The following is a 27,770-nucleotide window of genomic DNA, read 5'->3' as shown; positions in this document are numbered from 1 at the left end:
CTTTCACATCCCCGTTAGCAGAGAAAATGCTATCTTGTTTGCTTAAAATTGCTTATATTTACTGAAGACTCAGGGTGTTGCAGATCCATACACACAAAAATACTTATCTATCACTATAAATACATCTTTTGTTGTAAGAACTATAATGTGCTAACAGACGGTATTTTGATACCATCTTGTCTTCAGAGATCTCCGCTGAGCTGTAACTTCCAGCAGCAGAACCAGCCCTGGTGTCCTGGGCAGCGCTCACATAAGCTAACAAAAGTCCCTCCTTGGAGTTCAGTGGATATGTTATGCTTTCAGCATACAGTCCTTATCAGTCAGCGGGTGTGTTGTGACTAAGACAGATACAATATGGAAAACACTACCCTGCAGTTCTTTTAGACTGTCTTCTTGAAAATCAGAATTTAAGCACAACGTATTAGTTATTTTGCATTTCCTGATGTAAACTGTTAGCCAGACTAAGCCTAAATATCTTTGGCAGTGTGATGCCACAGATAGTACTGGTTCAACAAAGAGATCTCCGAAAGAAAGACTTCTCATTCTTTTAGCCTGATAAGTGAAATCGCATTTGGAAATGCTGGCCTGTGTATACTACTACACCGTAAGATTTTAAGTTACAGGAAAGGCATTCTGCAGCTGTAGGAAGTAATCCAAGCTTAACATAGAACTGATTTCTTGATGAGGTCAAAGGCTAACTTGAATGGTGTAAACCTACTATCTTACACAGCCACTGCTTCTATTTTCATGTTTTTATCTTTCCTAATTAAATTGGTGGCAGCCTGCAGAGAATAATACCCTAGGTATAACCAGTCAATGCATATCTCGATCATTTAGCCCTGGTTAAAAAACAGTGATTTTCAGCCCCAGTGAAAGCTATTTCATTCTGATGCATGCCATTTAAATTCATTCTACACAGCTACTTAATGTGGCTTGGCAATGCAGAGGCAAACCAGCTTTGTGTCTACACGAGAATCCTGTGTTAGTAAAGGATAGATTTGTGGATTAGCAGCTGAAGATAAACTAGTTTCCCTTATTGATACTTGGCTACTGATTCAACAACTTGACCCTGAAGGGGATTCACAACCAACTTGTACAGAAATACTGCTGTGTAACCATGACTCAGACACAACCATTTCATCTTCCACTCAACTGTACACAGAGGGGTGTGTTTTATGGTAGTAACACCCCAACTGTTGGTGAACTTCACAGCTGAATCTTATCAACTCAAGACATAAAAAGGTTGGACCGCTTATGTGTTCTGGCATACAGAAGTAGGCATCTTTCCAATAAGAGAAAATAGCATGGTGCAAGTTTTCTCCCATTTCACTGACTTTTGTTTTTTAAACCAAAGAACCAGTAGACTTCTGTTCTAATTTTTTGTTTTGCTTTTCACTTTTTCATGAGCACATATATGAATAATGTTATTAATGAAAATAAACGTGACACAAACAAAAGCAGCTATAAAACGCTGGCAATTAAAACTTGTCAATAACAATGAAGGCAGCAGTAGGTCGGATATTAGACATTTCCTAGGAAAGCAGTAACTGAAGTAACATGAGGATGGCAAAGTCCATGAAACCTGAATCTCAGGTGAAGCTACACTAGGTCATGAACAAGGAACAGGCCAGTGTAGTTACATTTTCCTAGTGATTTCACTTAGAATACCTCTTCAGATACGACAGTGGGAAGGACACTGCTGAAAAAAAAATGTAGCCATGTTTCAGGAAATTTTTTGGACTGAATACCTGGTGCTCCTAAACATCCTTCTAGTGACTAACTGAAATATTTCAAACACAAGTATGCTCAATTACAGCATAATAAAACTTCTCTGAAAATCCCATTAAGAAATCCCATCATCACTAAATCACCTGTCAGAAAGGCATCAGACTTTGGGGGAGTGGCTCACTGAGGCCCCGGTGACAATGAAAATCCCCTCTATAACACAAATATCTGTGTATCTTTCACATGACTTTTATATTTCTTCAGCTGACAGACTGCATGCTCATAAATATGAAAAACATAGCCAGGGTTGCATAGCAAGTCCAGTTTACATGACCACCTGTCTGTACCGGTGAGGCTGGTGCCTCATGGGAATCTGAGCATAGCTATTGTTGGGATGCTGTGAAGAAAACATGGGGCATCTGCCAGCCCGACTGGCTGAGGTAAGCAAGCAACCTAATGTATGGTGGTCTAAAGCGGAACAAAAAACATCCTCTTAGGATTTGCTTTGTATCGGAAATATGGATTGCTGTCTAGTACACTCCCTTCCATAGACAATGGAAGGAGGACTTGCAGAAGCAGCAAAAAGCTTTTATTGCTTTCTCCCCTACATTTGACTAGAAATTAGGGGGAAAACAGTGTGTCTGCAACCTTGTGGCATCAGAGGGACTTCACTCAATTTGCAGTTTACAAATAACCCACTTGCCAGTGTTTGCAATAGATACTTGATGACTGCAGTCTGTTAACAAGTGCTGGATCACTGCAATGAGCGTTATGTGATGACATGGCTCTGAAATGGTACATTTTTGTCCAGACAAAGCTAGAATCCAAAAGCATCTTTACAAAACCGACTTGGGATGAAGATGTGAGATAGGTGTGGTCATCTGTTAATTTAGTTTTTGATCGAACACCACACACTATTCTCAGTGTACGCTGAATCACAGCTGAACACCTTATGCTCAGAACAAACCAAGTCCTATAAAGATGTGTCCTTTTCCTTTCATTATGTGATTATAGAGAAAGTTTCCCTGCAGCTAAAGCAATGGCCCATTTACTCCTTCCTGCCTGACCTATCAGTTTGCAGCCTAACAGACCATCCAGAAGCAGAGTTCTGTAAACTCAACAAAACAGATCCACGGAAAGAGCCAACACAAGCTAGAGATACCTTTTGCTTCAGAGGTATCTACAGGCGCAGTGTCTGTTTTAAGGGAGCGTGATGCTTACTGAAGAAGAATACGAGGTACACTACATTTACTGTTAGCGCTTTAGAAGTTTGCTATTGCTTATCAGTGGAAGCCACCTGCCTCCCAAACTTACAAAACAAGAAAGCAACAGATAGAGGGACACATTACCTTCCTATTTTTGTTTCTACATTGTGAACTGGAATCACCTAAACTCTTGAGTCCAGAAACAGCGGCCTTCACTGATAAATCACAGAGTCATAGAATGGCTTGAGTTGGAAGGGACCTTTAAGATCACCCAGTTCCAACCCCCTGCTATAGGCAGGGACACCTACTAATAGACCAGGTTGCTCAGAGCCCCAGTCTGACCTTGAATGCTTCCAGGGAGGGGGCATTCACGACCTCTCTGGGCAATCTGCTACAGTGTCTCACCACCCTCACAGTAAAGAATTTCTTCCTAATATCTATTCTAAATCTGCCTCTTCCATTTTAAAGCCATTTCCCCTCATCCTGTTGCTACTTCCAAAACTATAAAAAACCTTATAAAAAGTCTCTCCCCAGATTTCCTGTAGGCCCCCTGTACCTGTATCCATAAAAGTGTACGTGTAGGCGTAAATAAATGCAAGACGCTCCATATACACACACACAAACTTGTTTACCAGAACAATGGAACCACTTTCGTGTAATCTCAAATGTAATGAAACTTCTCTTAACAGAGAAAAAAAAAAAAAAAAGATAGTAAATACACCAGAAATTATTTCATTCCAGTGAAATGTGGAAATTACTTCATCTGAAAAGTTTCCCAGAAAATACGATTTCACAAGTATTCAGTATTCAGTCATCTTAAGAATAGCCACGAACAGAAAAACGCCTTTGCCAAAATCCATGCACAAATGGCAACATGCAGTTAATGCTGTGTGAAGGGGAGACAAGAAGCCAGACAGTGGCTCCAATCTCCATAAGACTAAACGTACAGGTTCTCTTTTATGAATGCGTAAGTGGCAGTGACCAACTCCAGATAACTACAGAGGACATGCTGACCGCTCCCCACCAGAGATCAAATACAAACACACAGTTCATCAATTTCAGGTGGTACAGGACTTGTTTTCAACTCCTAATGTCACCACAACCTTGCAGGTTTTCTGTAAGCCTACTGTGCCAAGAACCAACATGGAAGTAGTTGTCATCTTCATTGTTACAGCTGTTTTTTTGAGAGGGCAATTCAACTGCACAGTAGTATGGTTTCCCCTTGCATTTAAAGAAACGTATTCTTTCCATACACATACTCCTCCCATCTTTAAATGCATACACGTGCACCTCTACAGCAGTTACTTCAGAAATGGCGAGAAAAACATTGCCATTCATTTCAGCTCCTTTCACATGGTTGCATACCTGCTCTGAGCGGAGTTTGCAGCAGCCTGCATCACTGCAGCAGCCGCCTCCTGTGCCTTACGGTTCACAGTTGGCATGGGTGGGCCCATCCCAGGGCCTCCCTGCTGAGACATGCCAGGAGAGTTGGGGGTCATACTGCTCATGTTTCCAGGAAATGGTCTGCTCTGCATCCCAGCTGATGGCATCCGTCCGAGGGGCATGGTACCGCAGGGCTGGCTTGGCCCCTGTCCATGCATCTGGCTGTTGGCATTTATACCCATGCCGGGTCCAGGGCCACTGTAGCTCGTGTTGGGCACGCCACTGTATGTTGGTGGTCTGGAGTAGTTTCCTGAACAAAATGATAAAAAGTACAGAGAATAGCATTAAACTTTTGAGCAACTACTTCTATTTAGGAAGATAGTAGCTGTAAAAGTTACACACATGAATTGAAGTGAACCACACAGGACAGCTTTTTCACTGTGAGGACAGGCACTCAACGGAACAAGCAACCCAAAGAGGTTATTCAGACTTCCTCCTTGATGGTTTTTGATTGTAGGATAAAGCCCTGAGTAACCTGCTCTGATCTTATGTCTGACCCTAATTTGAATACAAGGTTGGCCTAGAAAATCTCCTGAGCACCCTTCCAACCTGAATTATCCCATGACCCTGACTTTCACGTACCCTCAAGCATTTTCTGCCTAATAAATGTCATGTGTAACAGCAAACACAGAAAACCACAGCCTCCAGAGGTTTAACAACACAGCACACAGTAAAAAATGCTTTGTGCAGAGGAGATGTGTGGCTTGTAAGAACCCATTACAAAAGCTCAAGAGAGAACCTTATATCTGTAATTTCATGTTCTCATTCTTCATCTTCCTGCAATTTCTGCAATGGGTTATTCTCACTGGATCCTTGCACCTACTCGTTCTGTCCAGTTCAGCCAGAGATGCTTCAGACTGACCTCTTGCCAGGACCCTAGGAACCTTCCTTTTTCCTCCCTACCCCGCTAAGTGCAAAGCCTGGCTCTGCCAGCAGGAGGTGGGTTAGCTCACTGCGCACCGCTTCTGGGAAAGCCAGTGTCATAAAAGTAATCATCAATACCCAAAGCTGCTAATATAAACAGGTGCTCCACTGTGGAGGATGACATGAAAACCCGCCTGAGCCCAATCTCTGTTGTCACAGAAACAAACTGCATCACACGCAGCAGCAGCTTAAATAATGTGAGTACTGACTTTCCTATCATATTGAAAGCTAAGAAAAAGCAGCGTTTGGCATTCTGTTTTAGAAACAAACTCGAACAGCACGAGAAAGGAAAAAAAAAAAAAGCAACAATATGACAGAAAAGTATTTTAAGAAATGGATTGTATTACACTGCTTCAGTCATCAGTTCTGACTTGTCTTTATTTCCATCTCATCCAGCTTAGTGGAAACATGACCCATTCCCCCCCGCGGGATGCCGCTGAGCAGTTTCCTGAGTGCTCCCAGCTATTCCCACGCTCATGTGAAGGCAGCAGGCAACAGACTTCCTGAGCGTGGAAATCAGCCTCATCTCTCCTCAGGCCTGAGCAACCAGGCAGAGGAGTTGCTGGCATGCAACTCCTGTTTATATTTAAAGTAAATATATGCATTTGGCATTTGAACACACGCATAATTAATTCATACGCTCCTGCTGCTGTGCTTTGGCGAATTCTCCCCTCCTCCCCACCCAGCAACTGACTCACTCTTGTACAAGTTCTCTTCAGCAAAAACATGTGTGACCTATGCTTTCCAAGGAAATGGAACAATACTTCACTTCTGTTTTAGAAACCCAAATTGTGTGTGCGGCTTTCTCACAGAAGGATCCCCGATACGTGGTTTAACGGGGATGAAAGGCTTCAGACTCAGCTGTTTGCTGCCTTCAGACCGCCCTGTCATTTCTCCTCCTCCAGGCTCAGAGGCTGCTGCCTACTGACCATTTTCCGTTCACAGCCACCGCTCGCAGCCACCCTTTTGTCTGCTGAGACCTACTCCAGCCACACCTCCAACCCAACAGCTGTGCCCACAAACTGAAGGGCTCGTTGGTTTCATATTGCTCTGCTCAGTGTTAAACCTGCAACACAGAACTCAGATACTGCTCGTTTCTCAGTTCTTTCTGCAAGAAAAGGGCAATACAGTAAGATGGACTGTATGTGGGCTCAAAGACCGCACCCAGCCAGTTAGCACATTTATGTACATGCTATTAGAAACACTGCTTCCAAAGTGAAGCAAATTTACTCCCTGCACTAGCAGACCTGATATCCATAATCACTGGGAGCTACTGTCACTCCGATTTACATAAAGCCAATTTGTTTTGTCAGTTCGGCTCTACAAAGTACGGTTCAGCAGCACACTTGGAGGAGCAAACACCAATGCTAAATACTATTGCTGTTTTGATGCTGTTTTGAATTGGGACAAAAAAAACCCTCTTCTTTCATGTTTTGGCTTCTCCAGCGTAAGCACAACACAGAAAAAAAAAGCAGTGGAATCTTCTCCACAAAAATATGTGGCTGAGTTAAAATAGCTTCTAATCATTCATCTCCAGGGATACATGTCCAAGAGCACAGGGAAGTGCTATTTTCTCAGTATGGAAAACAAGTTCCAATGTTTTTCTGTGTATCCATGTACTTTTTTCCCAAGCGTTTCCTCAATACCTCAAGTACCGGCTATTCGTATACCTTTCCCAGATCACAAAAAAAGGCAAAATAAAAGCCAAGCGAAATACAAGAGGAATTGCCAGGAACGAGGAGTGCAATCTTATTTCCGTGTTTCTCTAATAGATTAGTAATTTGTTGGCAATGGCTTTGACAGAAAACAGATGGATGCAGCATTAAACACAATGAATGCAGCAGATGCTAGGCCGGCCCACATCAGCTGGACGTGTCAGGCAGCCAAGTCCAAGAGCCCACACTTTTCAAGTGGGTACAGGCCTGGCAGCAGCGGCTGCACAATACCGCTGAACAACTCCTCCCCTCCGTATCCAAGGGATTTTTGATTCCAGCTCCCCCCAGCCGGAGCAGAACTGCGCTCACAGACACGGCGTCTCAAATCCATTCGAAAAAAAACCCAACAATGTGGTAGCTGGAATCAGGAAAAAAAAAAAGAAGCATAGCAAGGATATAATATAAAAAGCCTACTAACAACCTGCCAAAGACAGATGTTCATGCTTACTGCTGAACTTCAGTCCACTTTGTCCACGTTTGCTGAACAAAGTGCTCTGATGCCTTGCCATTTCTAGGCAAGCCAAAAAGAAGGAAATGTGAGAGCTGCTCTCTGCTTTAGGGACATGGGTCAGATTTGTGGTATTAAAAATAGTATCTTAAAGACATTTTAAAATTGTTTACATGTTCACTTAACCATTAAGTCATGTCCCCCCCTCCTTTCAGATACAGACAATTTAAACACATTGTACTGAATTCCTCTGAAACTCTTTCACGTAGTAAGCATGGTTAGTATTTAAGTCTTCACATCTTCACCCCACATACTGTAGCACAGGTGGGACTGGACTCTGAGGCCCAGACTCTCGGGACACTTAGGGGAGCTTATCCTTAAGGTGCTACCATTTAAAACCTAGGCTCCTGAAATCAGGGGAGCAAGACACCAAAGTGCTTCTGTGAAACGAGCTTAATTCCAACATTAAGGGTTGTAAAGCACAAATACTCATCTCTCCTACAAACATGAGGGGGTTTAACTTTCTGTGAAGTTTTGGGGTTGGGGTTCAAATGTATTCACTAGCAGTTCATCTCCCTGCTATACTCAAACATAAGCGTTACTGTTGAATTCAGTAGGAAAAGTGAGGGAGTTAGGATGCGTTTCTGACACCTTTTACTGATTTGCAGTGAGTTTTTCTCTGCCCCGGTCTTAAAAGACCCAACCGACTGCAGTGCCTGACTGCTCTCCAGAGAGAGTGCTTAAGGGCCGTTCTGCAGTTTGATGCTTGGGTCATAGACCAGAGCTTCTTTGTTAGCTCACCAGCTAGATGTTTCCCAAATACAAAGCAGAAAAACTGCTTCAAAAACAAATCCCAAGCTCACCCTGTTTCTCTTTATTCTTGTGGACAGGAAAATGCCATGGGTTAACAAAAAACTAAAATTAACGTTCTGTACTGTACGCTCCTGGTTTATATCACAGACATACCGAAATGCACAGCCAACATCATTTTTTATTTCTCTGGGAAATGCTTTCACAGCATCGCCCTGGGTCCCCAGTACGGAATTGTTTCCTGGACAAATACGTTTTACTCTTACAGATCTGTAAGTGTCACGCAAACACATGAAAAACAAATCAACTGCATGCATTTGATGGATCATTCTGCTCCTGCAAACTGTGGGCTAATTCCTCCAGCCCAAACTTACTGGTGTAATCTTTACCACAGCGAGTAGTTCCACTGCAGAGAAAGACACTACCAGCACTGAGCCAAGGCTTACAGCACTGAGCAGGCAGTGAAACATAATATTTAGGCTATGTTTTAACTCAACGCATAAGCTTAATGACACAGAATAATTCAACAAATACAAAAATGCAAGTGGTCCTTGTCCACTGTAGCCACTGCTTAACAATATTCTAGAGGAAGGCTTATGTGAACAAAATGAGAAGAGCAAACGAATCCTTGACAATTACTGTAGTTTAATAATGTAAGAACTAGTTTGCATCCCAGGTGATTTTTAATATATTTGTTATTTCGGCAATAAAAAGCAAATGGAGTAACATTATTATATATTCATCATCTCTGGCATGTAATTGTGCTTTGTAAGACGGTATGTTAAGAGATGCAATTACAGATTAGTTTCATAAAAAATGAAAAACGCTATTAAAATCTTAAATCCAAGTAAATACATGACTTTGAAATATCACCATATTCATCCCAGTATGTTATTAATGGTCACATTAGCCCAGTGAAAAAGCAGTATCCTTCTGCTCCGTTTGTTACCTGTGGAGCTTAAATACTGCAGGGCGCTAATTTTATCATGACCAGTGCATGGGATCACCAGTACTCTCTGAGAGCTGGCAGAAGAACATGCTTTTCATCCATCACACTATTCAGCAGACCCCACTGAAATGGCCTGTTAATGACAATGATGCTCATTTTCTTCCTGCCCCTCAAGTTCACTTTTTAATAGCTGTTTCTTCCTGACCGCGACCCATAAAATCATTACATAGGCACTTTCATCTACAGTGAGAGGGAAAGAACTGCTGAACTCAAACAAAAAATAAAGTACTATTCGGCGTGTTACTTAAACGCATTGATTTAGTACAAAAACTTCTCCACTCAATCAGCGTGGATGGCTAATGTTTTACTGCACTTGACACCCACTATTCCCATGGTTTGGAATCTCAGCAGCAGCAGTACAGCTGGAAGTCAGGATAGCACATCATAAATCCACTGGATTTTTACCAGTTAAGCTAGTTGCTCTCTGTGCAGATAAAAATAAGTACTTGGACAGCATTTTATGGCCACAAAATGCTTTTCAAATAAAAGGAAAGCGCCAGTCAACTGGAGTTAGGTAATTAATCTTCACACATGGCTATAAGGCATTACTAGCTCCATCTTACAGTTAAGGAAAGCAAAGCAGAGAAACGAATCTACTTGCCTAAGCTGAAAGATGAAGTAAAAGGCAGAGCCAAAATTACAAAGCAGGAGATCTTGGCTTGTAGCCCTGTGCTCAGACAACTAAAACAAATGTGACCCAGAGATGAAAGAGAAAGGAACACTGCATAGGGCAGCAAGACTCCCTTCAAACAAACAACAGAACTAGTTCTCAGAAACCCTGGAGACTGAAATAACCATCCTTGCTAGCGTGTGCAAGCCAATGAGCCCTTACAGAATTTCCCACAGCTGGCTCCAATCCTTTTTGAGGATTTTAAGTAAGAAAGCATTAGTAGGAAGTGCTGAAAAAGAAGAGCTTATTGATGTATGTTTAAAGAAATACTGTCCCTCATATACTCTGACTTTAAGTTCATTAAACCCCTAAACACATGCATGCTTTATAAAGGTTATCCATTAAAGACAAAACAATAGACAAGTTCAAGGTTGTAAGCATTGAATGTCCAGGGGCAGAAACTGTTACCTCTATTTTTGTTTTAGTTCTCCAACAATTCTGTCAAACAGCATAATAAAAGGAACTGTCTTTCTCAGTCTGAAAGGTTGGTTAAAATTCACAAACCATATGCATGAGTATTATATTCCCATAGTAGCCACTGTGTTATTATGCTTGTTAGGAGACTTTAACCCTCGCAGTCACTATGCAATCTCACATTGGCAACTCTACAGGCTTAGGGAGGAGTGGCTGGAAAGCTGCCTGATGGAAAGGGACCTTGGTGTACTGATGGACAGTCAGCTGAATGTGAGCCAGCAGTGTGCCCAGGTGGCCAAGAAGGCCAATGGCATCCAGGCTTGTATCGGGAATGGTGTGGTGAGCAGGACTAGGGAAGTAATCCTGCCCCTGTACTTGGTACTGGTGAGGCCTCACCTCAAGTACTGTGTTCAGTTTTGGGCACCTCAGTACAGAGAGGACATGGAGATGCTGGAGCAGGTCCAAAGAAGGGCAGCAAGGCTTGTGAAGGGCTTGGACAATTATGACCTCTGAGGAGAGAATGAAGGAACTGGGGCTGTTCAGACTGGAGAAAAGGAGGCTGAGGGGAGATCTCATTGCTCTCTTCAACTATCTGAAAGGTGCTTACAGCGAGAGCGGGGCTGGTCTCTTCTCACTGGTGACAGGGGACAGGATGAGGGAAAATGGCATTAAGTTGCCCCAGGGTAAGTTTGGGTTGGATATCAGGAAACACTTCTTTACAGAAAGGGTTGTTAAGCACTGGAATAGGCTCCCTAGGGAGGTGGTTGAGTCACCATCCCTGGATGTGTTTAAAAACTGTTTGGATGTGGTGCTCAGGGATTTAGTGGAGAGTTGTTAGGGTTACGGTAGTATGGTTAGGTCGTTGTTGAACTCGATCATCTTTAAGGTCTTTTCCAACCTGAGTAATTCTATGATTCTATGATTGGCTTTGAGATTCCATGTAAGAATGTAAGTCCTATTTTGGGATCGGTGATGTGACCCTCCTTCCATGCTTGGCCAAACTCAACCTCATTGCAGATATGACATCCTTGGCCTCCTGAACAATGGTCCTGGCAATCCAACAGATTCATAATTTCCTTGCCCAATTTATCATCACTACTTTTACACAAAACTGCCAATAGTGAAAGCAAGCTACTCCACAAGGTGTAGCTCCACCTCTGAATTAGTTTCATCCATGATTTTTTTTAGAGGAGGACATGGGGGTGTTTGTGTGTGGGTTTTCTACGTCTATTTTATTTCAAGAAGTCACACACCTGTCTGTTTGCCTATTTACATATGTAATACATGTATTTAAAAAAAAATTTACATGTATGTGGGTGTGTGTATATATATGAATGTATTAACAAGAATTTTACCTTGTGGTCCATACTGGCTCATCTGAGGCCCATAAGTACCACTTGAATTACTCTGCTGAAAGCTACCAATTCCAGGATGCACTTGGCCACCAGGTGAGGGGTGTGGTGACATGGAAGGTCCAGTTTGTTGAGGTCCATACTGTGACATTTGGGGGTTCCTCTGTATGCCTGCCATAAAACCTAAAGGGAAAAAAGCACCAAAGTGAAATTTATATTCAGATGACTGTTCTTTATTTAAGAAATCTCTGACATTCCAAAAAAAAACCCCAAAAAAACAAAAAAAAAACCCCAAACCTTCCTTAGCTTTTTGCAGACTAAAGATACCCAGAAAACTGGTATTGTTAATGTAAGAGATGTAAAGGCACCTTAAAGTCAGCAAAGTTGTCTCAAAATCCACAGCCTGCATAGAAGGTTCACAGGCTTGCATTTGTAAAAGAAAGATGGAGATTCATGCTTAGTTACAAATGGTTGCTGATTACAAAACTAAAATGATCTTTAGAAAAAAACATTAATGGCAATCATCTGGACTAACTAAAAAAAAGTAGTCAATTTGCCTGATGATTGATGGTAGGAGTATTGCAACTTCCAAAATTATAGGTTGCTACCAAAACATACACATTTGGCATAGAGAAGTTGACTGTAAATACTCCTTTAGTCTGCACTCTCTCAGGAGCTAAAATTTCCTTTTACATTTAGACTAGCCAAACTCTGCAGCAGCAGAGGCTGTATCTGGTCTGTATCCGTGCTCTAGGTCCTTCTACCACTCTGTCACCAGTATGTCTGTATTGACTTCTCTCTTCTTTCCCTTTCATAAATGTAATAATTAATCTCAATTTAACTTAAGATTCAAAAGCTACAGCAAGAGATCTAGTAAAATGTTATAAAATCTGGAAGCTTCATATAAAGGAACAGAACTAAACCAATTAAGTGGGAGGTAGAAGAAGGAAGGTTTTGTGTTTTTGTTTGTTTGTTTGTTATTTTTTTTTAAGCTTTCATCAAATGAGGAAAATGCTGCAAAATCCTGCCCACTAACCATGTATGGAGGGATGATGGTGTTGTAATATTTTGCTCTGAAATGTTTTAGTACTGCTTTCAGGGCCGAAGAAGATGTACTAAAAAGACAACAAATTATTTTCTGATTTGAGGAAAACTGCTTTCTTTTCTGCTCTACACACGTTAAATTTCGTATTTCTGCGGAGCAAAACATGGTTGTACTGAGGGACAATATCAAGGCTGCAGGTGGCTCCACAACAGCCCCCTGAGAGTGGGTGCAGCAGCCAGCAGCTCACCCTTGCCTGGGGATGCGTGAGATACGATGTGCTGCTGCCAGGCAGGAAAATGTGCAGGAGCAAATCTGCCTTTTGGCTGCCTCCTGGCTTGTCCAGGCACGCTGCTTTGTGACTATGGAGGACTGAAATGTATTTTCCCTGATCTCTCCACATCGCCTCTTTGCTGTTTGTAAACCAGCAGCAAAGCGCTTTATGGAAGGGGACAGACAGTACCTCCAAGTTGTACAAATGAAAAGCGGTGAGTGCATGACTAGGAATTAGGCTTTGAGTCCAAAGAAATATGAAAAGCTTTTGAGCCCTCCACAAATCTTTGTTCCGTAACGTATTTCTCTATCTACCAAAACCCCATCGAAGCGACAATAAGCTCAATGTTGCAGGTTGTAAAGAAAAAAAACAAGCACTAAGATGGTCTCACACTCCCTTGTGCCCAGTTCTTTCCAACTATAAGCAGTTCAACTCATAACATGCTAAAACTCTAACAACTGTAAGTTTTAGCAGAATACGCACAGAGTTATCCCGACCCCTGTGGGGGCCCTAAGACAGCTGACTTGATCATACTCGAACTGTGAAGTCCTTCCTTGACACCTGCTCTGGAGGAAGCCCAACCACATACACTAGGATGCAGCAATTCAAGTAACTGAATGAGGAATGGTGGCTTGAGAGCTAGCAAATACTGGCTGGGAAACCCAACCTTCTGCAAGAAAAGCTCATAAGAAATTCTCCATTTAGCTTGATTTTGAGACAGACTCCTCTATTTTTATACTAGTTCTGCTCTCACACAAATCTTATTACGAAGTCTATGTCTGCTTCTGACAGTACTGTAACTAATTTAAAAACCTAATACAATCGTACGCCTGTGTGAAATAAATGCTCGCATTCCAGACACACACACATACACCCACAGATATCACACTCATGGGATCCGTTTAAATGAAACATTTTGTACCGGTCACACTCAGCTTCTTATTGTAAAGATGGCAAACTTAGTCCTATATCTAGTGAGAAGTGAGGGTTTTCTGTTCACCGTGGGCCTTTTAATCTATATGAGATAACTGCAAACATTGTTCTAGACACAAAGGGTTTCCAGCCCAGTTCAGGCAGTACTTTCCTTAACACTACAAGGGTAGATGACACATTAACAAGCTGCCGCTTGCATGAGCTGTAATGATTTCCAGTTGTGATGCTGAGGAATTGCTGGTTATTGAGACTAGTGGAGATCATGGACAACAGTTTTGGCCAGATCTGCTGTCAGAGCAGCTCCTAATGGGACTGGAGCAATAAGTGAATTAAATATTTCCACTCAAATGACCTCTTCTTCAGGAAACTTGTAATCTGTTTCTGATGCTGTGGAATGAACTGTCTGGCCATGTGTACAGTCACAAATAAAACACGCTAGGCCCACTCCCTGGCATAGAGTTGTGTGGGATACTTGTGTCCATCCAGCCAACCCTTCCCACTCAGTCCTGGCAGTCTTATCCACATCTCTTGTAGCATTCCCTCATGCTGCTTCACCCATGCCTGGGCTGTGGCTCATAGAGCACTCATCAGCACTGGACAAAACCATGCCCTGGATCATGCCAGAAATCACACAGCAAACATAACTGTGTGCCAGTAGCTGAACTCATCCTCTAACTTCAGTTTACACAGATGTTGCAATAGACATGCAGCAGGTAAGCTCTGGGACTTGGATTAACACAAGAACAGAACAGACTCCTTAACAGCTTTTGACGTGAAGCACCGGCCCATCACCCCGAAGGGTGTCAAATTGCTCACAAATAAAGTTGGCTTTGCCATATTCTGAGCACGAACAAGGAAAGAATTAAGGAAAAAGGAAGCCTGATATGCAGGAAGAGTATCTGTGCCATACTGTCTTCTATTATTGTCTGTATGGTGTGTTGAAACATAGCCTTAAAATAGGGTATGTTCCAACTTCTTTCCAGAAAGGAAAGGAGTCACTTCAGTTACAGATGTGATATGGAGAAGGTGGTGAGATGAGGTCTTAACATGATCAAAATTCCCTCAAAACAAAGATGTGTCTATCCTTATCTATCTCAGTGAGAGCAGCTTGCATCTTCAGAGATCAGTGCATAAGTCTGAAGTGCTTCAAGCATTTGCAGAACACTCAGATGTCATAGGGAGGAAGAGGGTTCCTGGTCAAGACATTAACATGCTTTCATCAGAAAGAGAAAACAACATCAATTCTATAAATTTGATCAGAAACGAAAGGGAGCAGCTGGCATACATTCATTTTTCTTTATTTACACACATTTTCCCCAGTGTTCAACTTCATTTTATAACCGATACAAACAGAAATAAATTTTCTTTCCAGAAAATTAGATGTAAGATAAAGCTTGCTTTTGTAAAAAAGGGAAGCAGGATTGCATTAGAAATGCACTGGAGTAAAGGCAGTGGAATGATTAAACAGCCAGTCTGCATCTGACATGTCAGCCCCCATGACAACAGGGTGGCTTTTTCTTGTTGCCTTTTTCTAAATAAATTGCCAGGAAACAGCCGTGAGTTAAGACTTTAAAAATTGCAATGACAACATGCTCATCACTGAACAAACCTACACCCTTCCTCTAATATTAGTGATAAAAGAGGTACAGATGATGCTTTACTTGCCATCACAACAAGAGATTACTTACTGAGAAAACACTTGAGCAGAATTCAGCAAACTAAGCTATTTCAGGAATAGATGAATATACTGAGCCTTCCAAAACTACTCTCGTGTTTTAGCTATTTTTATACTATCTTTATACAGCTAAAGAATGATCTCTTTTATTGAAACCCAATTGAAATTGTAAAGTCATCTTCGTATTTTTTTGTAGTGACAGTAGCATACTATTAACAATTAGCTCACTACTACAACGGCTATGTGTTCCCACACTCAAACTGAACATACACATACACTTTCAAAAAAGTCAGGCAGCATCGTATTTTTCTTTCTTCTTTAGCAAAACACAGGGATATAATACAAAATAAGTAACAATTATTCTATCTACGATGGAAGCGTTTTTTCTCCTTTGATAAAAAGACAAACATGAACTTCCCACTGTAATTTATATTACAAACATCTTGTAGCATACATCTTACAGCTAATATAATGTATGATGCCTTTGTAGAATACCTAAAACCTTGTTTTTTCCTTATGCATACACATACTTAAAAGAGAATTATGCACCAAGGCTCTCAATTCCATCTGCACAATGACCAATACAAAATAATTTGCTGAATACTACCTCTTTACCTCTAACCACAATAAAACCCTATACAACGTGCTGGCTGTTGCTGTAAAGCCTGAAATGGATTCTCCTGATATTTTCATCTTGGTTTGAATATGAAAAAGCCCTTCCAGGAAAGCAGGAGCTCAAATACAAAGGGAGTGACTGCAAAGTAAGGAGTTATTGCATATCAGCTGATAGGCAGTAACTATCTACTGGCACACACTTAACCCACAGTCAATGAGAGGTCTTTTGATTTAGCCAGGAGTACTTCATTGATTTTTATGAATGAATCAAACCTGAAAACATACAGAACACTCACTCATTTTAAGCTCAAGAAAACTTTGGTGTTTACAGCAATAGCAAATCATCATTAAATTACACATTTGATAAATAAAAAATAAGGAAAGATACAACTTGCCACGGTACTTTGCAAAAAAGAGCTTATGTGAGGAAAACATACATCAGGGTAATGCTCTTTTTAGAAAGGAATGGCTAGTGGAAGAGTATTGGACCAAAAAAGCTCAGCAATTCTTCAGGGAAGGGAACAGGAAAGCTCCTCCTGTTCAAGGGCAGACACTAAAGAAGGAGCTAGACTGGCTTATCACTCTGGAAATCATGGAGTGAGAAAAGAAGAAACATACTGTATGTATTTTCCATTCATCAATATTCCTACAAGACGGCTCAAATGAATTAAGTGTAAAAAGAGAGCTGTTTTCTGCTGTCTATAAGGAAAAACTTTCAGAAGTGTAGGGAGGAAATCACACAAATTTCCAACGCATGTCATGTTAGCAAGGTACAGTCCAGCACCCTGAAGAAAAAAAGGGTAAATATTTGCACACCCATGACACAGTTTCTGGCAGACATTCCTTCCTCAGGCAGCTATACGGGCTGTATTCACTATGCCAGGATTTCCATCAGAGACTACAACAGAGCTGAGATGATCTAAAGCGGCAACTCCTAAACACAGACTGTCCATAGGTAAACAGCTCTGTGTTGGAAGTTGCAGGGCTGCTACTGAATAAACAAGAAAGACTATTCTGCACAGTGAATATAACAAAACGCAACAAGCTGTCAACACGGCAGGATGTTCAGGAATACACACCTAGCTTGAAACTCTCCCTAACGTGCCCACCTCAGATGGCATCGCAGCTGAAGAAATCTTTGGACTGGTGAACCACGTCTGGGTTAGCACTCAGCCAAACAGGTCCACACCTGAGAGCACCATGAGGAAACAGCCAACAGTGTAAGTTTCAAACACTAACAAAGAGTTTCAGTAACTGAAAGAATTTGTTACAGAGATATCAGGACCCTGAGCATGAAACCAGTTGTCTGCACATACGGGTGATGGCACCGCAATGAGTGTGTGGTCACTGGAAAGGACACGGTGAAGGACGCTTAGACATCAGCAAAAAAAATCCAAGCAGTCAAAAGTTGTATGCTAGTCTAAGCAAATAACAGCAATGAAAAAACTGGGAAAGGTTTGACCAACGTGCCAAAATTCAGCCCAAGTAAATCCAGTGTAATCATGTGGGTGGCATAAGAAAACTGGCCTCCAGAGCAAGCAGGCAAAAAATTTCTTCACATTAAAGATGATATACTTTTCTCAGCTCTTACTCTCACTTTCTTGAAGATAGCCTTATTAAAATAAGGGCCTGGCAATGCCACATACGAAACCTACACCTGTCATGCCTGGAACCTACAGCTTAGCAATGTGTGCAACAGGGTGATGGCATGAATAGATTAGCTTGTGCAGTGGAAACCTCATTTAGATGATATAAATACTAATTCTCAGTATTTCTGTCCAGTTAACAGGCTGGTTTTATAAAAACCAACAATACAACACCTTCACAAACAGATGGCAAACAAGACTTTGGCCCTACTTAGCACAACTAAGTTACAGCAACCCGCCAATCAAATATCTTTGGATGTCTCTGGTATGGCACTGTTTGCCAAGTTCCAAGCAGCAACACTGACACGGGTAATACAAAGGTAATGACTGCACTATCCCTCTGCCAGTACCCCAGTTACTGAGTGAATGCTTCTGGTGATAAGCAACTCATACAACTGAAGGGCAGCGGTATTAAGGGATGTACAGAGACCAGTGACACAGGAGAAATTTAAATGCTTATTCTTTATCCTCTAACAATAAGGCTAACAATCTTGTTTGGGTTTTTTGTTTGTTTGTTTTTGTTTTTTACTTTCATAAAAGCTAGAAAAGATTCTAAAATCCTCACATCTTTCTCCAATCACAACCTATTTTAGAAAGAAACCCAAACATCTTTTCATGATTTACTGTAAAAAAAAATATTGATTTCCATACTGACCAATTTCTTCAGGAAACATAATGCCTTTCCTTCTCTTAAAAACATCTGAAATTCTCCAGACCAGAGTAACAACTACATGCATTCTCTGTGGCACCTGGACACATCGGCATCAGTCAGTATCTGCGGAATGTCTGCCACGTTTCTTCCCAACTATTCCAAAAAGATGGGTTTTTTTGCATACATATTATGGAAAGCATCACTCTAGCAAAATCAGTGCTTCCCACGAAGAGCACTGAGGTTATTTCTCCTTTTCACAAAAGGATTGATATTCTATTTAAGAAAAAGCACTGGCTTGGCTTTACTTATTTTAAAATATTTTCCTATTATACTATACTATCTATCTCACAGTCTCTTTACTGTTTATTTGTCTGAGTGCTTCTCTTCACAATGTGAATAGCTTTGGGGAAGATGGAAACTAATGACCTAGCTAAGGTTTTAACCCAGACCCCCTAGTGTTTTACCAGCTGTGCTATTAGGTTAACTGGCTGAATCTCTCCCCTCTCTCTCTCTCTCTGATATTACAAAACCCTCTCTATGTATAGCATGCAATAATGTTTAAATTTTTCCCACCCCTAAACCTCCCTCAGCTACTGCCTAGCCTTGAAATTCATATAATCTATCACTGATAAATTAGAATCTGGGGAAGAATCAGACAGATTACCCATATGGTAGCTAGAGAATATCTAACCTTTCCTAATGCAAACCTTGCCTAATGTTCTCTGATGTAAATTTTAAGTGCAGAGAAGGAAATACGTTCGTGGAGAAGTTGATAAACAGAGCAAAGACACATTGCTCATCTACTGCCTTACACATAATTTATTACTGTAGTATGTCTTATGCAAGATGCTTTTACTGTGGTGCTTGGAAAACCAGGGTAATGGTGAACTGCAGTACAAAAGCACCCTTCCAGCTCCCCCTCCACCCCCATCCAAACATGAACCAAATCCTCAGTTTCACCGGGTAGCTCGGGCTGCTGGAATTAATCTGAGCAGCAATGCGAAAAACCTGAGGAGCCTGCCTGCTTTGTACAATCAACATTTGTCTAAGTTTCCCTAATAACATGCATACTTATGAAAATCACGGAGGAGAGCAAAGAAGGAACAGCATTTTTCAATGGGTAATGCGCAAGGCCTGCAGGCTTAATGGTCTAAATTTCAGGTTTGAAAAATTTAACCTCCCCTGAGACTCTCGTTCAAAGGTTCCACAGCTCAACTCAGATCTTCCTTTTCATGAAGTAAATACACTGAATACCACGGGATATATATGGATGTTGTGGACAGAACTAAAATATACACAATGTCTCATTTCTGTCTTGTATGCTAGTAAAATAAATCATAATATTTTTCAAAAATACAAAATCAGCACATTGTCCTCAGCCCCAAATGTCTTTGTCTCAGTTTTATTTTACCATGAGTTATGATTCAACTGATTCCTCCCTGCCTTGATTTGCAGCTGTTCCCTGATGAGTGTTTATTCTGCAGCCTTTTGGGATCCTTTGGGATGGAAAGAACTATCTAGTGCTAGCTATTAATACACACATTATTATATAGATTTCAGCTCACTGCCCTACATGTGAACTTTAAAAGGCATAAAGGACCTTAGACCAGAAGTTCTTTATTTTTAGAAAAGCTTCATAAAAAGGTTAACTTAGGTGCTGAGGGAGCAGGGCGTCCTTGAAGTGATGACGCCATTGAGCAGGCTGAGCTTGGAGTTTATATGCTGTGATGGGAAGCTGTCCCCGGGACAGGGACTGCACTCACAACTTTACAGTGAATCTGGTGACAGGAACACTGAGTGACACTTTGTCAAGTCCTCCATCAATGACTGCTTGCAGCTTATTTCAGTCCCTGAGCCCAGAGGCAGGGAATCTGAACTCTATCAAATGAAGTCAGTGGAAACTTTTCTATTGAGAACTCTCTGTGCCAGCAACTGTATAAACTCTCTCAGAATGATTCAATTCTACTCCCTAAACTCAAAAAGAGAATCTCCAATTTAGTTTAAAAAATGAAATAAAGATCATCTCCAAGTATAACAAGATTTAACATCAGCAAGAAGAAAGCAATGACCAGCTGCTAGTATACAAAATTTACTTCGGAGACCTGACTCCGGGTTTTGATTGTACAGATATTATCTCCTTCGAATACTACTTCTGCAGTTTTGCTTTCTCCCAGAGTGGCTTATCACATGTAAATCATACCCATCCTCTTGCAGCTCTTTGTGCAGATGGCCAACACTGCTGTATATTTAGTGCATGCCACAACTAATCAGATCAACACCAAGCTGACTCTGGCTGGTGTATGTCTGAAATCCAAGTACAGACTATGGCCAACATCCTCAAATGGCAAGTGATTCCTTTAAGAATTAAGCTAGTTTGGCACACATATATAATATGTATAATTTCAAATACTTTCAAAGCAAGAAATGCATGCCTTTCTTCAGTATACACTAGACAAGCTGGCACTAAACTATTCTCTCCCACAGCTCAGTGTGAGAATCAGTAACCTTTTATTTGAAAGATCTCCATTACTCATTGTAAGGCAGATGTATTGAAAGCTTTTTGCTGCACGTTGGTACCTGGCGAAGTACATTAGAACAGGTACAAAAACTGGGCTCCTGGGTGCTACTGCAACAAAAATAGCAAAGAAGAGTAGTGCGTTTACAGTAAAAAAAAACCCAACAAAAACACAAAACCCTGCTCATCAGACCAACACAACTTTTTGAATCAAAGGAAAATTAAATGACATTTTTATATCCCACTTAAGGCATCAAGATGTTTACAATCAAATTAAAAAATGAAAAACAGCAATAAAAAAAAACTATGACGGCCAGGTCCTTTTAAAGCCTGTTGATAAATTTAGTGCTCACTGAACTGAGAACATAACTTTTTGAGACACTGAGGCTCATGGCTCAGCGCATGGCTCTGCCTTCACAGACAGACCTACTCTGTATGTTTCTGTGCATCCTTTAGCAGAAGTGGGGATGGGAGTGCTGATTTGGTCTGTCACGTCACTTGCGATTAAAGAGATGTTTTACACAGCTAACCTTGTAATGAAATAATTCCTCCTAAAGACGCGTGACAGCTTCAACTGCAGCCTGCTTTTCCTCCTTACATGAAGCACTCTTCTGGCAGTTCAGGGCACAATTCACCTAGCTCTAGTTTTATGGGCATGAGATTTTCTCCCAGTGTGCCACGATGTTCCTACATACCAGCCAGAACACAGCTTCCCTGCACTGACCCACTTGGAGAACACTACGTGCAGAAGAGGCACTCAAACATACCTGTGGCTTTGCACTCAGTGCATGTCTCAAGCACCTTTCTTTAAGAGCCTGAAACACTTCAGTCTACGTCAAGTAAACTTATTACCAAGTCTGATTTAACCTTAAGTGGTGTCATCGTTAACATGGCAAGCAGAAGAATTTTAATGACAAGAATCATTTTATTCTCTAGCTCCTCAGTGCTCTGAATAGATCCCAAATCCCCAGATGAGAGCAAAAAAATGTATTCTTAGGGAAAAAAGTCTTCTTCAGATCTAAAAGCAATTTGTAGTAACTTTTCTGTTGCAACAATAATAGTTTGATCCATTTTCTTCCTTCTGGTTTCTTTTTTAAAGAAGAAAATAGATTTCAGGGAAAAGAATCTCTACATCAAATGTCAGCACTGGAATGTAAATCTGATCAGGAACTGGGGCAAAATACCAGATTGGTATTCTGTGTCCTCCATAAAAGCAAAAACATTTAAATTTTGTTAGAAGAAAATATATGACAGTGGAATTTACGTGATGACCGTGCACAAATAAGCATGCCCACAGAAAAGTTAAAAGGGTAAAAATATCTATATGAAATCTAATGGGCAAATTAGGAAATTGTAGTTAGAGAAATTCAGTTGCTACTTAGCGTTTATAGGGAAGCACAAAGAGAACATCAAAATGCCTGATCACATCCCATCTGTTACTACTACCTCTTCCTGGATAACATCTTAGCTGCCAAAAAAGCTATTTAAATTTACTACATAGTAGCTACTGATAAATATCACTTCTGTGAAGATCCAATATTAAATAAGGTCTAGATCTAAGGATAAAGCTTTGTATCAAAAATATTCTAGTTCTGCTTAGTATAACCCTTGTGCTCCTACAAGCCTGTAGTTTCTCACTCCTTGTCCTTGTTTGTGATAGATTTTTAATACAGCATATGACTGTACAACAATCCTTATAAGCTGCATCACGTCAACAACAGAAAGAAGGGATGGAAAGGATGACAAAAAAAAAAGGCAAAAATAAATAAATAAAATAAAAGGTGCTGCGAGGAGCTGATGTGGTGGAGGAAGGCAACTATTCAACAATTTTGGAGGTGCTTACTCCGGGCACTTTCCACACAGATCTGACAAGCACAGAATGGTGCCATGAAACTGCCTCCAGCAATGGAATACATTTTCCAGCACATCACAGCAGCTGCAACGGCATCAATTCTGCTTGCAATCCATGTCCAAACAGAAAAGTTCTCAGTGGTCCTATTTCAGCATATCTCAAGGACTAATTAAATCCTCATTACTATCTTCTAATTATTCCAGTGCTCTGGGATTTCACTGAGCAAGTCCCCAATGGTGCATTAGATGAAAAGGGTTAAATAACCTGTGTTGATTTTGAGGCTCCAGATCTATTTCAGACCTTTAGCATATCATCAGCATTATCATGAATATTTAACTACATACCGCTGTGAAAATTATAAGGGGAAAACAATTAAAGATTTTTTAAAAATTAATTCTGACCCATATACATTTGCACTAATAAATAAGGCTTCTTTAAGTATCCCCATTATGAGAGTGCTTGCCGGAGTAATAACATGAAGTCATTAACTGTTTCCATTAAATTCAACGGTTTTCAGGAGCTCCCAATTCACTGTTTTAATGTAAGACTGAAACATGACGTGTACACATGCAAGTATGAAAAGCTACTTTAAATTGGTACATTTTTGAAGCTCTTCCTAAACTAGGTATGGAACCATTCAGTTCTCCAGGAGTGAAAGTGTCCGTTTCAACACTATTGTGACATGTTTTCTCCCGTTAGTGTTTACACACGTGACTACCAATACGCATCTCCATTGGCCTGCAAACACAGGAGTGGGACTATAAGCTAATGGTCAGGGTAGAAGAATTCTTTTTCACCTAAGAGCTTCAGGAAAAAATTAGTTCAGCAGCGTAATTTAGAAATGCTAGTTTCTATTTCATCCATAGAGATATTTTTCGGCCCACAAAACAGTTTTGGCTACTGAGAACATTGTCAAACTGTAGCTTCCAAAACTCAAACAGATGACATACGTTGGTACAGTCAACAAGGAACTCAAGTGACAACTTATGAAGATTGCTCCAAAAGTAATGCCTTCTATTTTCTTCTGTTGGCCCAGGATGTCAGGGGTGGATGCTGCAGTATAAGCAGAACGGCAGTAGAGGTTGAACCTTCCCACCAATATTCCATCACATTTTGTTGCTGTGTGACAGATAGCAGTTTCCTGGATTGCATCATCACTAGTGGTGAGATGTGGTGTTTACCACTATGAGCCACAATCAAAACAGCAGTCCATGGAGTGGTGATGTGAATTCCACATCAAAGGAGAAGTTCAAGATGTAGCTTTCAGTGGGTAAAGTGATGAGTGCTGTTTTTTGGCTAGGAAAGGGGTGACTATTCTGGATTTCTTGGAACCTGGACAAACCATCAACTCTCAGCACTACATCACGAGGCCAACTTCCAGAAGGCTCGAACTTCCAGAGTCAGGACAGAGGAGACAACATTTCTCTCGTGACACAGTAACACCAGGTCCTCATGCTAGTTTGAAGACTGTGGAGCACACAGGCAATCTTGGTTGGACTATCCTACCACATCCACCACATGAAACAGTACGTCACCTCCACTGGTGCAGATTATTACAAGTGCAGCATGCAAGCTCTTGTTTATTGCTGGCAAAAATGCATAGCTAATGATAGTGACTATGCTGAAAAATAGTGTTTTGTAGCTGAGAATTTGCTCTATCAAATAGTGTTCCTGTGTTCTTTGCATCTGTTGTAGTTTCCATGGAAATAAACAGGAGGCATTACTTTTGGAGTGACCTACATACTTCAACAAACAATTCTCCACGTTGATAAGACAGCTAAGGTATCACTGCTTCCTTACCTGTAGTTTCTGTAACTAAAGTTTATAAAGAGCATTGACTTCAAGAAATTAAAAAAATAAGAACTCTGCTTTTGATCAGATTTTCATGTGCTGTCCCTACGTAATGGAAGCTGCTGGGATTCAGAAGCAGTTAAATGCACAAGTAGGTGAGCTGGCATGGCTCACCAGCTTCTCCAAGAGATGCCTGACTCCCATCTAGCACAGCCTGCTCCCTCCATCTCCACAGCTCTCCAACTACCAACAGTTAAGTTACAGGGGACTTACTTCAAGTATCAGTCCATTCAAAGACTTGTGAGCTGAGACATAGGTTATACACAAAAATACAAAGAATTTCTTACTGCCTACATAGATAAAGCATGTTGGTAGAACTGAAAAAGCTTTGCTTACTGGACATCAAATATCAGTGACTGGAAACTGCTACAGGCACGAGAAGAGAAGTGGTATTCCTACAGCAGCACGTTCCAAATCTAAATGTACTAGTTTAACGTGAAAAAATTTAAAATTATTTTTTTATATGTAAGCATTTTTATGTTATCATTACGAAAAGCAACAAGCTATATAAGAAATAAGCGGAAGAGAACAGAAAATCCAGTCCAGACTCCCAAGAAATTCCTATTGCTATGCATATATGTTACCCCTCACACAGAATGCATATGTAAAAATACATTCACTGATTCATACTGCACTGTATGACAGGGATGTATAGCCTTAGGCAGGCAAACATAAAAGATCCCAGCTGGGTGCTGAGTAACCATGGAAAGTAGGACAAAATATAATCAAATACTTAAATAATAAAATAAAGGTGTGTAAACCTAATGGTTCAAAGTAGTGGTTTAGCATCCAGAAGTGCTCCAGCTCAGACTCCACCTGATAATCAAATTTCACAATAGCCGATAAATAAGATAAGTATTGAGAGCAAAGGATTCTATTCAGGAAACGATTAGCAGCCTGCTCATTCAGTTATCTCTCTAAATAAGGAAAGAAATGTTATACAAAGTACTAAACCAAACGACTTTACCTTATCGTATGGAGGGTCTCTAGGCTTTTTGTTTTCATTTTCTTTTATTTTTTTTCTTTTTTCTTTTTTTGGTAGAAAGTATATCAGCAAGCCACGAGTTTAAATTACTGTAACAGATGCCTATGGATCAGATGTCCTTAGCAGAAACGATTTTCTGCTCAGGTTTTTATCAGTAAATGACAAGCACCTTTCCTTTGAGTCTCCATCACTCCCCCTCCTTCCTTTCTTCAAGTTCAGTGGAAACCAGTTCAAGCAAGCAAAGGGATCAACTAATGTAACAGCCTTTTTAAAAGGTGAAGTTTTCCATTTCAAAGGAGCCTCTAATCAATGACAGGGCGCAAAAGGGAATGCACGCATGTTTATGCGCGTACAGCACAGACTTTAGAGAAAGAAGCTTTGGGGAACACGTTCTGCAAAATCAATATGACCTAGCTAGTTACAAATTTCATATCTTTTGCATGAAACAAATAGACTTCTTGTACAAGCGGGGTCACAAGGATCGTGTGTAAGACACCACATTTTACATATGAAAGGTGCAAAGATTGTATTAACATTCCTAAATACATTTCCTCTAAGGACATACCCAGAATCCTTCCCCCCAAAGATGACTGATACAAGACTGTATCAACCTGCAGATTTTACTTTCCTTCACTGTTATTTACTTGATTGACTTCCCAGTTATGGTAGCTATCTTCTCTGTCTTCTCCAACCGTATAACTCACAACCAGCTTTGTTCTGTAACAGCAACCAAAAGGTTCAGCCAAACTTTACAGCTTTGTCAGATACACCTAACTCATCCCCCCAAAGCCAGGTGAGGAACACAACACTGTTCCTCACTATTACTGAGCAGTGACACATTTTGCGCCAAGACCCAATCATGCCAAGAAATGCACGCATCTTTCTGAAGTGCTTGGGTCTTCAGAGCCTCAAGCTGATCCACTCCCACTGTCTTGTGACATTCTGTCCTACAAAACATAACACATTTGCATCGAAGTACTGAGGTCATTCTATTTCCACAAAGTACACACGTTACTCTGAAACAATTTTAAAGGGAAAAGCGGTTCCTGCGCTAATAACCGTACATGAAGAATGACCTGAAAATGAAATAAAACCAATGAGTTGAGTGTGGAATTTTCTATTTAATGTTCTCATTAATCAGCATTCCTGGAGGAGGTGACATCCAACACAGAAAAACAGCAAAAATCAGGACTCTTTCCTCCTCTTTGTGAATCCTTTTAGTTCTTCCTGGATGCTGTCCCAGAAATTTGTCATTCTGCGAGTTCAACTTGTTTCACTGTGAGAAAACTTCTAGTATTTATGGTATCCCCATATGGTGCTACTTGGAATATTTCTGGTAGCAAGACATTTTAGGAGGGGCATTTCATAAATAACTCCATGTTTATCACAGTTATCATGTGTCTGTTTTGCAAGCTTGTTGCTGGCACATGTTAACCACTGCATGGACAGGATGCCCAGTTTACAGCACTTAATCATATGGCCATGTGAGAAAGCTGTGATAATTCTCTTTTCGTGAGCTTAGAAGGGAGGAGGCAAAAGGAAAAAGGTTTGAAGTTTATAAACAGTAATATTAAGAGAAAATAACCCTCTGTTTATTTTGGTGAGCACTTGCTAGGAAGTAACATTTCAGAACAGTGCTGTTCCCTGCAAGGTTTTTCTTTGGAAATTCCAAATCTTTGAACCATTTGACCTAAATAGCTGATTTCCCTTTACGTTTAAAGATATTTTTATTTCTAGAGCTGGCCTAGAGGACTGCCTATCATGTCCATGCAAAGACATTAGAGAATTCTAAGAACAGGATCACACCGCAGTGCTTGCAGCTACTACTATTTCTACAATACTTTCTATAGATCTCAATTCCAAGACAGGCAACAAAAAAGGGTGAATTTTCTAGGACATAAATCAAGTATCTGCAGCAAACTGTTTTTATACTCTTCAGTATTCACTGTATTTTAAGAAAGCCTTGTTTCCAATTATGTTTTGGTAAAACCTGATATTCGATTGCTCTTTGCCCA

At 40.7% G+C, this 27,770-nt stretch overlaps 1 protein-coding gene across 9 annotated transcripts in view; it reads right to left on the bottom strand.

The window, feature by feature from the left end:
• Nucleotides 1–27,770, bottom strand: part of ARID1B (AT-rich interaction domain 1B) — a 320,001-nt gene that overhangs the window by 56,032 nt on the left and 236,199 nt on the right. For all 9 annotated transcript variants that reach the window (XM_015284230.4, XM_015284234.4, XM_015284235.4 and 6 more), the window contains 2 exons: nt 11,719–11,898; nt 4,296–4,623 (listed from right to left, as the gene is read on the bottom strand). In XM_015284230.4, the coding sequence (XP_015139716.1) occupies nt 4,296–4,623; nt 11,719–11,898 (508 nt within the window). The remainder of the gene's footprint in view (nt 1–4,295; nt 4,624–11,718; nt 11,899–27,770) is intronic.

Source organism: Gallus gallus, chromosome 3 (assembly GCF_016699485.2).
Source record: "Gallus gallus isolate bGalGal1 chromosome 3, bGalGal1.mat.broiler.GRCg7b, whole genome shotgun sequence".
NCBI classification, from domain to species: domain Eukaryota; kingdom Metazoa; phylum Chordata; class Aves; order Galliformes; family Phasianidae; genus Gallus; species Gallus gallus.
This window is presented reverse-complemented; position numbering and strand designations above follow the sequence as displayed.